Genomic DNA, 13,384 nt, shown 5'->3' with positions numbered 1-13,384 from the left:
TAATCGCTTATCATTATGCCTCGTAAACCATATTTGCACAAGATGAATCGACCAATATGCGTCGCAGTCGAATAAAAGACCCAATTGAGCCCTATTCACTGGCTAATGGGTATTTGATGTGTGGCGCGTAATAGCACGTGATAGATTTATGTGCGTGTCTGACATGCCATGCTAAATGAAATGCCTGGTCAAATGGTCATGGGTTTAACTTGAGGTGCCGACACGTGAAACGATATCTCTTCTGTGCCTCATGGCTGGCGTCAGGGTCACTTGAAGGTCATTGACCTTTGATGACCTCGATTGTTCCACTTTGCAGAAAATGTTTGAGGCTGCTTTCGAATTTCATTTTGATGTGTTTCAGAATTACTTTTAGAGCCAACGTAACACGTGGTGGAGTATACTTAACTTCACCTGACCTCACATAATCGCATCTTACTAGAATGTAAAAACAAAAACATAATAATCCATCGACATAGATGTGAATATTGATCGGAGGGTGTACACACTTCTTTTGCTATTAAATGTATGTTACCGGGCTGGTTTTAAACATTTTGTTTCTGCCAGAATACGCAGATACATGGCCGAGTAATATTTAAAGTTTCAGGTCGGTACAACTTCTATCATTTATATTACTATCACTCAATAATGTGATGGCTGCATTCTTGGATGAGGACTAATGCCCTTGTGTTTGTCAAGAGGTACGGTTTCGGCTATTCTCTGGTCTTTCCATTGTTTCTTTGCCAAAATCATGACATTCTAATTTCGAGCAATGCTTTTAGTTTTTGATCTATACTTACTTTTCTTGTGAGGTATCACTGGCTCATCGTGAGCGGGAGTGAAGACCTTCGAAGGCGGCACGTGCGTCTGCTGCGGAAGAGAGAGAAAAATTATCAGACTAATATTGCTGAAACAAACAGTTACTCACATTGTGACATCACCGGTGTTTCGTTTTTTTGCATGAAACTAGACAGACCTAGTATAAACTAAATGTTAACGGAACGCTAATACATTTACGTGTACACGCATGTGGTTTTGATAAAAGTATCAGCTGTCGATGGAAATATGTCACCATGCACGTGTTTTTAATTTTAAACAGATGCTACCAAAGGGAACAAACTGAGGTATCAATTATGATGTTAATTAGTCAGATAGTTTTCTTCAGCAAGAAGCATGGGTATTGGGTATTCAATTTTCTTCACTGTTCACTTATTTAACCCGCGCCCTGGTGTGGGTCTGAGCCACCTTCGCCCTGGTGGGGGGGGGCCAAAATGACCCCCCCCGTCTAACTCGAAAACGAAGAGGGCTAGGAAGACGCGGAAAAAAGCAAACGAAAGCCCATAACAAGTACGTTCGAAAGTATTTCGGTCATTTTTTCGCTAAGGTCAATATTGAGGTCGCTAGAGGTCATCATAGGTCAAATTTCAGTGTTTTCGGTGTTGCCGGACATATTCCGCTGTAGCTCGGAAACTAGAAGAGCTAGAGAGCCGCGGAAAAAAAGCAATCGATAGCTCTTTTCAAGCTCTTTCGCCAAGGTTCGTCAGATTTGACCTCAGCTCAACGGTTTGGCCTACAGAGGTCATGCAAGGTCAACTTGGCAAATTTCGTTGAAAATGTTTTTAACTATAGCATGCATTCACGAGAAAATAGAGAAACGATTCATGCACCATCGTGCTTGGCTCGTCGAGACGCGTCGAATGATATATAGTTTGACCTCGAAAGGTCATTTTGAAAATTTGACCTCAGGTCAAGGTCATGACCTTACCGAAATAGGTCATGCTGCATATCATTCGATCCGCATTGACGAGACAAACACGATAAACGTCGAACGGAGTCTCTATCTCTATTCAATAACAAGTAAGTGCAGAAAAACCGCTGGTGACCTCTGGTGACCAGGGAGATGACCTAGCGTGACCTCAGCGAGGTCACAAGCAAATGGTTTCACATGGGCTGTGATTTGCTGACCCAAGACACTTCAATAACGAAATATAGGAACAATCACGCCCGATTTAGCTGAAAAACAACTACTTTTCGATTCTCCCATTGACTTATAATGGGGAGCAGCGATGACCTGACCTGACCTTAGGTCACATTTATAAAAAATCCGAGATAGCCATTTTGTAGAGCTGGGTGACATCTTCAAGTACTGTAAATTTTACATCGATCGGATAAAAGCTGTGCCTTTGAGAGAGCTTTGAACTTTTTTAGAGGTGGTGTCAGTTTTGGTGACCTTGTGACCTGACCTGACCTGACCCGAACCCCCCAAAAAAGGACATGATGTAAAAATGTTGAATAAACAGCTATACAAAGTTTCAGGGCGCTAACTCAAGTGGTTTCTGAGTTATCGCTGAAAAACCACAGGGGGGGGGGGCCAAAATGGCCCCCCCCCACCAGGGCGAAGGTTAACCCTCGCATGTGTAGGGGGATCGGATGGACCCCCCATGGTTTTTCGCGAATAACTCGTGCAAAAAGCGGCTGATCGCGACGAAACTTTCAGTACCCTCGAGTTGATCAATTTTACACCTACCCTGAAAATTGCATGACCCTGACCCAAGTGACTTTTGCCTGTGACCTATTTCTCAAGGCCATGTTTGCCCGGAATCGCGATTCGGCATATATCGGCTCGCATTAGCAGCGCGTTTGCAAGCTTTTCGTGGTTTCAAACGTTCTAACATGTGATGGTGAAAGTCGAGGTCACCTGAAGGTCAGGTCAGGTCATTGACCTTTGGTGACCTCGGTTCACTTTTCGAGTTATACATGTTTCTAGGCTAGTTTTTGGAGCTGAATTCGAATTAAGCAACCATTTGAACATTTACCAAGAAGTTTTGCTGCCTTCCGGTAACATGTTACGAAGCTGTCAGAGGCGGTTGGCACGTACTACGAATACCCGTACTGGTTGACTTGACCTGACCTGACCCGACCTGGTCTAAATGCTTAAAGACATCATCTGTGATCCAAACTAACACGATATTCGCGATCAGCATCCAAAAAAAAAAAAAACCGTAGTAGCCACACTTTGCGACTTACTAACAGGTCCCGATTTTCCCGACTTTTGGGTCATTGACCTGACCTGGAAGGTCATTCAATGACCTAGGACCTTAATATTGGGTACCATCGGCTTCTTCTCGTCACGGGTAACACGCTCGTTTTTCCCCGAAGCTCTGGCTCGATCAGGGGCCAAACGACAAGGGGCCCAACCGACCCCCCCCCCCCCCCCCCTACACGTTAGAAGCTGGCAAACGCCGCACACATGTGTGGGTAAATGTTCCACGAGCGTCGAGCAACTGTAGGTATGCTATCGCTGAATCTGCGGTGATGGACGCCATCGATGATCATTATTTCTCATTAAATCGACCTACATGGCCTTGCACTCAGTGGTGCATATAGCGAACTGGCATTACCACTTTTATATCGGCACTCTCCAGGCCTCGGGATCGGTCTGCGTAATGCCACGTGCCCGACGATGCTAATGGGCGATTCCCGGTAATATTGGCAGTGTGTCACGTCATGGACGATAGGCGAAAAAAACAACTTTTTTACGGCTGTGATAACTGCATGGGCGCGCTCGTCCTGGTCACAACAGGCGCTATCAGTATCAGAAATTGCACAACCATGGTCTCACTGTGTAAATAATCTTATTTTCAACACTTGAATGATTATTTTAAAAAGATCAGCACAAATCAGGTTTTCATTTATGGATCAGAAGACACACTTCCGAGATCAACGATGGTCTGGCTCAACGAGCGCATGGGTGATCGGATCATACCCCAGCGTGCCAACGTTAGCTGGCCGCCACACTCCCCAGACCCATCGCCCCTTGACTTTTATCTGTGGGGGTTCCTCAAGAGTGTGGTATACGCAAAGAATCCTAAAACTCTGGACCAGCTGAGGAACTCGACCTGGACATGCATACGGAAAATCACGCTTGAAACATGTGCCCGCATAGCCTAAGAGTCCTAAAGACACTCCGCCATGTGTGCCGAGCGAAAGGGAGGGCACTTCGAGCGTTAGCACGGCTGAACCTTTAACGGATGTGATGCGATGTGTGCTTGTTATGTTAGCAATGCATGAATGAAACCTAGTTTCAATATTTCTAATTGTTTTCTTCTGAGTTGCTGAAAATTTCGGCAAAACAATTGAAAGCTTTTTCCCAGGAACACCCGTGGAAATAGTTGAAGAGCGAAATTGCAAGGGTTTTGCTCTTCCGTTATCACTCGGCTGTCACGTAACGTACAGTAAAATAGATTATATCAAACAAAATGCTATGGAATGAGCTTTCATATGGCACCAAATTTAGGATCATTACGGAGCGAGCGAAGCGAGCGTAGTCTTTCCTGAGATTAACGGAAATTTCTGAGTATGAGCGGCCGGCCGGCCGGCCGGCCGGCCGTGGTCACGCTTTTGCGAGGCTTATATCTCAGCAACCACTTGACCGATTTACATGCGGTAATTTTTGTAGGGTAGCTTCATTTCTTCTACCAAGTATTGCACTATTCCCGATGCATGTGGGTGACCCCTTATGCACGTGCCACGTGCAAAACCAAGAGGTGTCACTTTTGTAATTGTTGCAATATCTCGGTAACTACTGGGCCGATTGCGCTGAGAGTTGGCATGTAGGTAGGCACCCACTAGGCAATGCATATCCATGTGCCAGAGTTGGGGTGCTGCTGCACGTGCGCACGTGCAGGGGTCGTTTCCAGATCTCGAGAACGGCTGGACCGATTGCGCTCAAATTTGGTACACGGTTACGGAGCAGTTAGTAGGGTGCCGTGCACAAGTCAGTTGGGACCCATTCTGCACGTGCGCACGTGCAGGGTGCCGCTTCCAGATCTCGAGAACGGCTGGGCCGATTGTGCTCAAATTTGGCACATCGCTAGAGACCGGTTAGTAAGGTGCCGTGCACAAGTCAGTTGGAGGAACCCCCTCGCAATTTCGCACGTGCAAGGCCCACCCTCTCGCTCGCTCCGTTAGTCGCCACAAAAGGCGTTATACTGGTTGTATGCTCAGACACTGAGATATCTTCCTTTCAAATGAGGTACATTTTTTGGGACACCCTGTATACGCTTCACCTCATATTCACCTCAACTGAAAAGACCACATTGTTTGTGGTTGCTGTATGGTTAGATAAATAAATAGATTTCTAGCTGATTTTTATTTCCTGTGCACCAGCACAGTGGCGGCGGAACACCTTCAATTAGGGGGGGGGGGGCACTGCCGATTTTTGGTCCCATTCTTTCCATGCAACGTCCATAGGGCTAATGTTAAAATGCCAAAATCAAGGAGGGCACGGTGCCCCGGTGCCCCCCTCCCGTTCCGCCGCCTATGATTCAGCACTATCCGGGTTGTCTACCAAAATGTCACGAAAGGATCATAATTGCGTAGGCCTAATGACTAATGCCGAGACTTATGTCAACTCGTCTAATGTATTCCAGACGGCTTTGGTCTGGTAATGGTTCAACGAAACTGACTGTTGTGCGTGCGTTCACCATACGCCTACATACGAGCTTGTATAATGTTCAGTGGAAACATAAAGAGAAATAAGCAATATATTTTCTGAATGCTACCGGCCATTAGTGCTTTGCCTCGCTCTAACATGAATAAAGGGATTGGGCTTTCCCGACAATTATCATATGAGTTTTCCACGACAGCATCTAGGAAACGCAAGAGATGCGCCGTGAAACTTGCTAAAGAATATAATCGTGCGTTATACAATGCGAGCCCACCACTCAAAACGCAAACGCAAACGCGACAGCGTTGTTGGTTGACAGAAGCATTAGAGATGACATGCACTTAAAATCGTGGCGATTCAGTGGGTCTTTTTAAGCAACTTATTTTCAGCCAGTAGCGTGCCAATATGGCTGAGGCATTGTTAGTCTGAAGAAATTATTACGTAGCGAGCGAAGCAAGCGTAGTCTTTCGTAGATTAACGGAAATTTCTGAGTATGAGCAGCCGGCCGGCCGTGGTTACGCTTTTGCGAGGCTTATATCTCAGCAACCACTTGACCGATTTACATTCGATGATTTTTCTAGGGTAGCTTCATTCCTTCTACCAAGTATTGGACTATTCTCGATGCATGTGGGTGACCGCTTATGCACGTGCCACGTGCAAAACGAAGAGGTGTCAGTTTTGCAACTGTTGCAATATCTTGGTAACTACTTGGCCGATTGCGCTGAAAGTTGGTATGTAGGTAGGCAGAGGCACCCACCATGTGCCACAGTTGGGGTGCTGCTGCACGTGCGCACGTGCAGGGGTCGATTCCAGATCGCGAGAACGGCTGAACCGATTGTGCTGAAATTTGGTACATGGTTAGGGACCAGTTAGTAGGGTGCCGTGCAAAAGTCAGTTGTGACCCATTTTGCACGTGTGCACGTGCAGGGTGCCGCTTCCAGATCTCGACAACGGCTAGGCCGATTGCGCTCAAATTTGGCACATCGCTAGGGACCGGTTAGTAGGGTGCAGTGCACAAGTTAGTTGGAGGTGTCCCTTGCAAATTCGCTTGTCCAAGGCCCACCCTCTCGCTCGCTCCGTTGGTCGCCCCAAAAGGCGTTTTACTGGTTAAAAATATTGCTGTTCTTTCCTGGCTGATTTCATTCCTGAGGTAAGCAATGAAATTTGTAGCATGATTTCATTTTGTGTTTTTATTGAATTCCTTAAAAGCTCGCCTAAGACAGAAGAGCGTGGTGTCCAATGGTTCCGCTGTAACCATGCCGACTATTTCCGGTACAGGGGAGCTGATGCATCCTATTCCGGATATCGAGAATTGATGGGTGGATCATGTGCTTATCTCACACAAAAATGTGGATCGCTACAAAGTAGATGAGTTTTGTTGTGAAGAAATTGTTTGGAGGAAAAAGTTTAAGATTGCAAGAAGCTATTGCAAGCATCTCGTGTTAGCGGTATACAAATCCGCTGACTTGAATAATAAGACATCTTGCGACCTCTCAGTACAAGACAAATACGATGATGATAAAGATTGTCGAACTCACCATGAGTACATCATCTTTGGATGCATCACCCGTTAGTTGCCGATCAAATGGCCGTGTCTCGACACATTCAATAAAATTGATGATATATTGCGATTGGAATAAATGTTTTACCGTGCTTGGTACCTCTTCAATTTGCACGTGTCACGTGCCGAGGCGGTGACTTAAATGCATCGAAAGTAGTGCGATGCTTCGAAGAAGGTAATAAATTAATTTACAATTTACCAAAAATGTTGCAACTCCATTGGCTAAGCAGTTTCTGAGGAGTCCATCAAAAGCATGATCATGGCCCGCCGCACACACTCAGAAGTTTCCGTTTATTAGCACGTAAGACTTCGCTTCACGCTTCACGCTCGCTCGTAACAATGCTTCATTGATTAGCTTGGTTACCAATTCACATGCTACATTCGCTCGACAAAGGTACCTTCATCAGAGAAGCAATACCTCGGACATAATCAGGGTTGTAACGACGGAGTACTGGATTCGTGGAACTGCTGATCTTTGTCCGGATGTGCGACTTGCACGTGCATTGCTGTAGTCTGTGACGTTTTTATCCTAAGCCGGAATGTGCAGTGTTGTGACGCAGCTTTCATGTAATCCATCGTGGAATGTGATCTTAACTAACAGGATGCAGGCGATTGATGAACAAATCGCCCAATGAAAAACAAGCACTAAAGCAATGCCGTTTATAAACTAAATGTCTATCATGATCAATGATCACCAGTTTATGACGTGAGACAAGATGCGTCCATGATCTATCCCTCGGAAGGTTTCGGACCTGATGGAATAGTTAATAAATTCAGCTCTTTCAGTTCATCAAGAGGCCCACTAGAATGTCTCATATCTAAATTGACTAATATGTGCACCTGTGGTACGATATAGGAAATGCACAAACATCAGCTTTCCTCAACGAAAATTTGCTCGTACATACCTACCAAATTATTGACTTTTTACCAACCGCTTCAATGCTACATACATCCCACGTCCTTATATCATTTCTCTCACCACTCACTGCCCTCCATCACTTTCCCCTAATTGCGGCATCGGGCAGCATTATCAGTAACCTGTGGGTCAGTATGTCAGAGGTTGGGGCGGTCCGCCCAATCTGCTCTGCCGAGCAATTGATCACCCCCCCCAGCCCCCCCCCCCCCTACAGGTCTCCGTCTCCTGTCCGCCACGCGACAGGTGGCCCATGTTCCCGTGATCCATCGACACCCCCTAATCGCCCCCTCCCCCCCCCCCGGCCGGTGACACTGACGTGAGGCGCTCGTCGCCCGGGGCCACACGCAGTCGCCGGGAGACTTGGCACGGTGCCAGCGCGGTGGTCTAGCATTGGGTCAGGGGGAGGGGAGGAGCGGAGGAGCAGGGTAGTGGCTAGTGGTTGGAAAGGCTATAAAACAGAGTTATCAACGGAAATTTAATCAGACACCACCAATTGTTATGTAAGTTCCAAAAATGCTTTTGAAATAACACGAGTTCATGCCTAGCGTTTTTTTTTTTTTTGCAAAACACAACATTTTTTAGGATATTTAGATTCATGAAACCAGCAATACGCCCAAATTCATTTCGTTTGAAACCGAGAATCGAGGAAATGTAGTGTTTCGTATTTGGATACCAATATTTTGATCTCATTGACATTTAAATTACATGCATATTTGTTTTTACCAATTGGATTCGACAGATTATTTACATTTTTGCCCTTTTAAACTTTTGAGCAACAAAAAGTCAATGCAAGGCCTTCCCGTTCAGTGTTTCCGTTTTCCATTTCCGGATCAGTGCTCATGCTTCCCGAAATTCATCGTTCATATTTCTCCATTTAAGTTCTATGTACATTCTCCTTTTCAAACCCTTATATCTTGCTAATGACGTACATGATGCCACCGAAAGCTTTAGAGAGACGACAAACAAGACGGCAGAGCAGCGTAAAAGCCCACAGAATAGCGGATAGATTGCGAGAGGGAGAAATTCCCATTTGTGGACAGGCCGGAATCAGCAGCGCCCGCGTTGGCACTTTTTACGGTGGTTTCGCTGCCTCGAAGGCCGCAGATATTTTCTGAAGCGATTTCGCTCGCACCCAACCGCCTCTTCAATCAGCTCTTGAATCAGCACGGATTTATTTGCGAGGCAGTTCGACGTAATTATGTGACCTCGGTCTGGTATGGAGAGGCCAATCAGCCACCTTCTTGGAAGGCAGGAAAGAAGTGTCACTTTTAGATCGAAAAATGATTGGATTTAAGATCAGCAATGTAGCGCTCATTGACGACCTTGCTGGTGTGAGCTTTGATGGTAGAGTTGTAAGTACCTGAAGTTTGTTGGAAGTCGCGACCTTCAAAGAACTCAGTCGAATAGCTTCGTTGCCATACCAAATTGAATTATTATTTTTCGTTGGCCGACTGCAAGTTGTTTAGTGTTTTATTATTGTTGACAAATTGGGTCATAAGCCAGTACATTATGGACATCATCATACTCAGCGTATAATAAACGGTAGCTATGTAAGAACATAAAAGACATCTGTGAGTAGTCAGCGGCCAGAATGCCAATGGCATATTTCAACTGTCATGTGGCTAGTGCTTCAGCCTGCTTGTGTACCACTCTGGGTGTGATGCAAACATAAGCATGTCTCATCCTCTAAGGCAAAACATGGTACTCAATCCGTGCTCCCTTACGTCGCATGTTGCGTCCCGCCAAGCTCATTTCAGTGCCTCTATTTGCATCAAGGTTACACATAACTATACATTATACGACGTAGTCCGAGGCCTGAGTCGTGAGTCTTCGGGGGACCAAAGTGCAAAACCAAAGGAATTAAACACTACCGAAGTTAGATGGTCTGGTCACGTCTCTAAATTTTACACCTCGGGGTCAGGTGTATAGTTGTTAGGTAGGTACACAATGGGTGCAGCACTTGTAAACTTGGCTTATATATGGGATCTGTTCCGTACCTGTGAGTTTTGACCCTTATGTGTGACACCTGTGACCCCTTCACCTGACTGATGTAACCACTTCAGCTTCCACAACTTCCTGATAACCAGAACTTCTTTATAACCAGAACATCCGTCTGAGCAACGATACGGGAAAGAAGTCGTTTCGAAAGCTGTCTATATTCAAATATTCTACATATCCATGTACTAGTGTACTGCATATTCATTTTACTGCGACCGCGGTCAAAATGAGCTTTAACAATCCGCATGCATTCAGCTCGACATGCCTTACGACTCGCAAACTTTCTCGGTTTCATCTCGTTATCCGGTTTCTGCGCAGGTGCGCTTCAGCATGCTGTTCCGTCATCTCAGGGATCAGATTTGGCACTTACTTCTCCATGGAAGCACTGTCCAGAGAGGCCAGTGAGAAACTGCTTGGCGCTGGGGTTCGTCTTCAGTTCGCTAGGCAGAAAGATTCCCCGCTCGTTGTCTGCGCTACCTGTGGTAGCAGTCATCCCTGGGAGCTTCTGGGCACCTGGAGGTGGCTTGGCGCCTGCAGTAGGTGCGCCCATTCCAGGTAGTTTCTGCGCACCTGGGGGCAGGTTGCCACCACCACCACCGGCTCCTGGAGCAGATCCCAGCCCCGGGAGTTTCTGCGCGCCTGGAGGAAGCTTGCCAGCCCCGCCGCCACCTGACGGTGAAGCCCCCAGCCCCGGGAGTTTTTGCGCTCCAGGAGGAAGCTTCCCACCACCACCACTTGATGGGGCGGCACCCATTCCGGGTAGTTTCTGCGCTCCAGGAGGTAGTCTGCCACCACCACCAGCGCCTAGTGGGCCGTCTCCCATTCCGGGGAGTTTCTGTGCTCCCGGAGGAAGCTTGCCACCACCACCTGGACCAGACTTGCCGAACATGTTCGCAGAGAAACTCGCGAAGTCCTCAGAAGGTTGCACGCCACCGCACGTCACAAATTAAAAGTAATTTAGTGTCTCCACGGCTCACCAGATAGCACCGAAAATGTTACGCGACTTCTGATACACCCGTGGTCACCAAAAGTTACACCAGCACACGCTTTCTCGACCAGACAGCGATTGTCTTTCACTGGGTACTGCTGCTCATCGAATAGGTCAGTAGAAATCCTTCCACAACCATCTACACCACTGATATTAGGTTTCTACCAATAGCTTTCGGACGGTCCAAATTAGCACCTCACGTCGCCTGTAACTCTCACTGGTAGCGATACCACGATGGGATTGGCACCGGTGTTTGATGTCACTCCAAGTCACTACCAGGGTCTCACCACCACTTTGCCGGGATAGGTAATTGTCCCGCGGGCACAAGCTCTCCACCTCAGAGCCTCCTCGAGAGTGGCGCAGCTTCAGGAATCCAGGTGCCGAGCTGGGAGAAGAGCCAAACACTTATTGGCGTTGTTTGTTCACAGCTTCCACGCCGCACTCCGCGATGTTTGTTATTGCCTGCGGGTGAGCGCTAGCCGCCAGCAATCGTGGCGAAAGCTCGGGTCGATTCAGCGAAGTTCCGGGGCAGCAAGAGGATAAAAAGCGACCGGCAGGCTTCTGTGGTGTCGGAGATTTGTCGGATATTGTGGTCTGCTGGTTTTTTACTGTTCAATGACGGACCGCACAATCGCCTAACTGTTGAGGGTTAATTTAACCGACCAGATGTTTGGAGGACTAGCAAGCTGCACTGTGAATAGCTTTGCCTCTGAGTTGCAGCGCTGGACTTGAAACTGAGCTGTCCAGATCAATACTCGCTGACGCACTTCCGAGCTTCACGTGGGTCGCGACTTGTCCCCCCGGTTCGTCGGTCTGGTCTCTAACAGACTGGTGGTCTGGTGGTCTGGTCCAGTTGGATGGTGGTCTTCCGCTTCCAGCTCCCAGCAGCGGGGCACTTTGGATCACTCACTGTCCATGGGCGATCACTCTCCCGGGAACGGGTGGCTGTGTTTCAGCGCGGGCTGGTATATCTCGCACTGACCTCCAAACTGTGACACGGCGGGCGCCGGGCGGCCCACTCCACCGCCCCGGCCAACTGGCCCGCCGCCGTCGTATTTTTAGGTCGTGTCCTCCGACTGAGCCGCCGGCACGACCTGCTGGCACTCCGAGCTACCTTAGCAGGGTTGTGCTCGACTCAAAAAAATTTGCCGACTCGACTCATCATTCACCTTCAGAAAGCCCTGACTCAACTCTGACTCAAACAAGGAGCTGATTTTTTCCCTTGACTCGACTTATGACTCAAGCGGCTCAATGAAAATATGAGTCGACTCAAATTTGACTCAATTTTTTTTTGTTGAGTCAAGTGACTTGACTCAAAATTGACTCAGATAAAAAAGTTGTTGAAGGGGGGGGGGGGGGTGAAAAAATCCGGCAGCAGAATATATATATATATATATATATATATATATATATATATATATATATATATATATATATATATATATATATATATATATATATATATGACTCAACTCAATGTCAAAAGTTATTTTACTGACTCAACTCTGACTCAACTCAACGCCTTAATATTTTTGTCCGACTCAACTCTGACTCAACTCAACAGCTCAACATTTTATCCGACTCGACTCAAATCTGACTCATTTGAGTCAGAGTTGAGTCAAATTTCTGACTCGACTCATGAGTCAAGCACAACCCTGTACCTTAGACCCCCCTCTCGACCCCCCTCGACCCCCTCGGTCGTCCGCCCCTCAGCAGATCGGCCTCATGTCGATCGTCCCTTCTCGGCTACTGAAGCGTCGTTGAACATCTTCATCTCGGTTAAGTTTAGTAGCCCGTTTCAGCGAAAGGTCGACCCGAGAGGCACCCCCGGTTGGGGGCGGGGGGGGGGGGGTGTAAGAGGAGAGGGGGAGCCGTGTCCGTCGGCACAGTCTACGTCACTATAGGTGAGAGCTTTGGCAGCCAGTCGCGCTGTTTGGCAGCACGGCTAGCCTACGCCGCCCACGTGAGATTATGTCATGCATACCACCTCTGTGAGAAGGGCGACGGAGCAGCGTCTACCGGAATTCACTGAGGCGATTTTAGCTATTCAATGACTCTGTTCACTGAAGCATCAGATAATCGAAAATGATTGAAGTTTATCTCCAAACGATTTCAGTCTCCTTTATATTGACCTGGACCAATAAAGCTGGGCGAAACCTGAAATAAATAGTCTGAAATTGCCGCCATAATATCCTGGCTACCGCATTTATTATGCGATCGAACAGACACAAATAAAACGAACGCGGATTCGGCTGCGTTATTTATGCTGCCCATCGACTTCTTTCCGTGTTCACAATGGGAGAACGCCTGATAGGATCAACGACTGCTAAAAGGAGCAACAGGGCGGCTAAGTGTTCTATCAGTAATTAAGGAGCCTAATTACGCTGGGGGCTCACAAATCTGTATTTAGCTTTTGTTGGACCAAGTGGATGTGGGGGAAATCTAGCCAGTTTATTTGCATTTTGCATGGCAACT

The 13,384-nt window shown here is 47.2% G+C and overlaps 1 protein-coding gene and 1 long non-coding RNA gene across 7 annotated transcripts in view; one reads left to right on the top strand and one right to left on the bottom strand.

The window, feature by feature from the left end:
* The window catches only part of LOC122371244 (actin cytoskeleton-regulatory complex protein PAN1-like), an 89,360-nt gene that overhangs the window by 34,185 nt on the left and 41,791 nt on the right, over positions 1-13,384 (bottom strand). For 5 of the 6 annotated variants that reach the window (XM_043347418.1, XM_043347420.1, XM_043347415.1 and 2 more), the window contains exon 6: positions 798-867. In XM_043347418.1, coding sequence (XP_043203353.1) covers positions 798-867 — 70 coding nt within the window. Of the gene's footprint in view, positions 1-797; positions 868-10,291; positions 11,920-13,384 lie in introns of those variants that run through there. The other variant, XM_043347419.1, reaches the window with a different exon arrangement.
* Positions 1-13,384, top strand: part of LOC122371249 — a 74,865-nt gene that overhangs the window by 24,196 nt on the left and 37,285 nt on the right. The gene's annotated exons all lie outside the window — the stretch shown is intronic.

This window comes from Amphibalanus amphitrite, unplaced genomic scaffold, assembly GCF_019059575.1.
Source record: "Amphibalanus amphitrite isolate SeventyFive unplaced genomic scaffold, NRLGWU_Aamphi_draft 001221F_arrow, whole genome shotgun sequence".
Lineage (NCBI taxonomy): Eukaryota > Metazoa > Arthropoda > Thecostraca > Balanomorpha > Balanidae > Amphibalanus > Amphibalanus amphitrite.
Note: the sequence above shows the minus strand (reverse complement) of the source record. Positions and strands in the feature narration are given on the sequence as shown.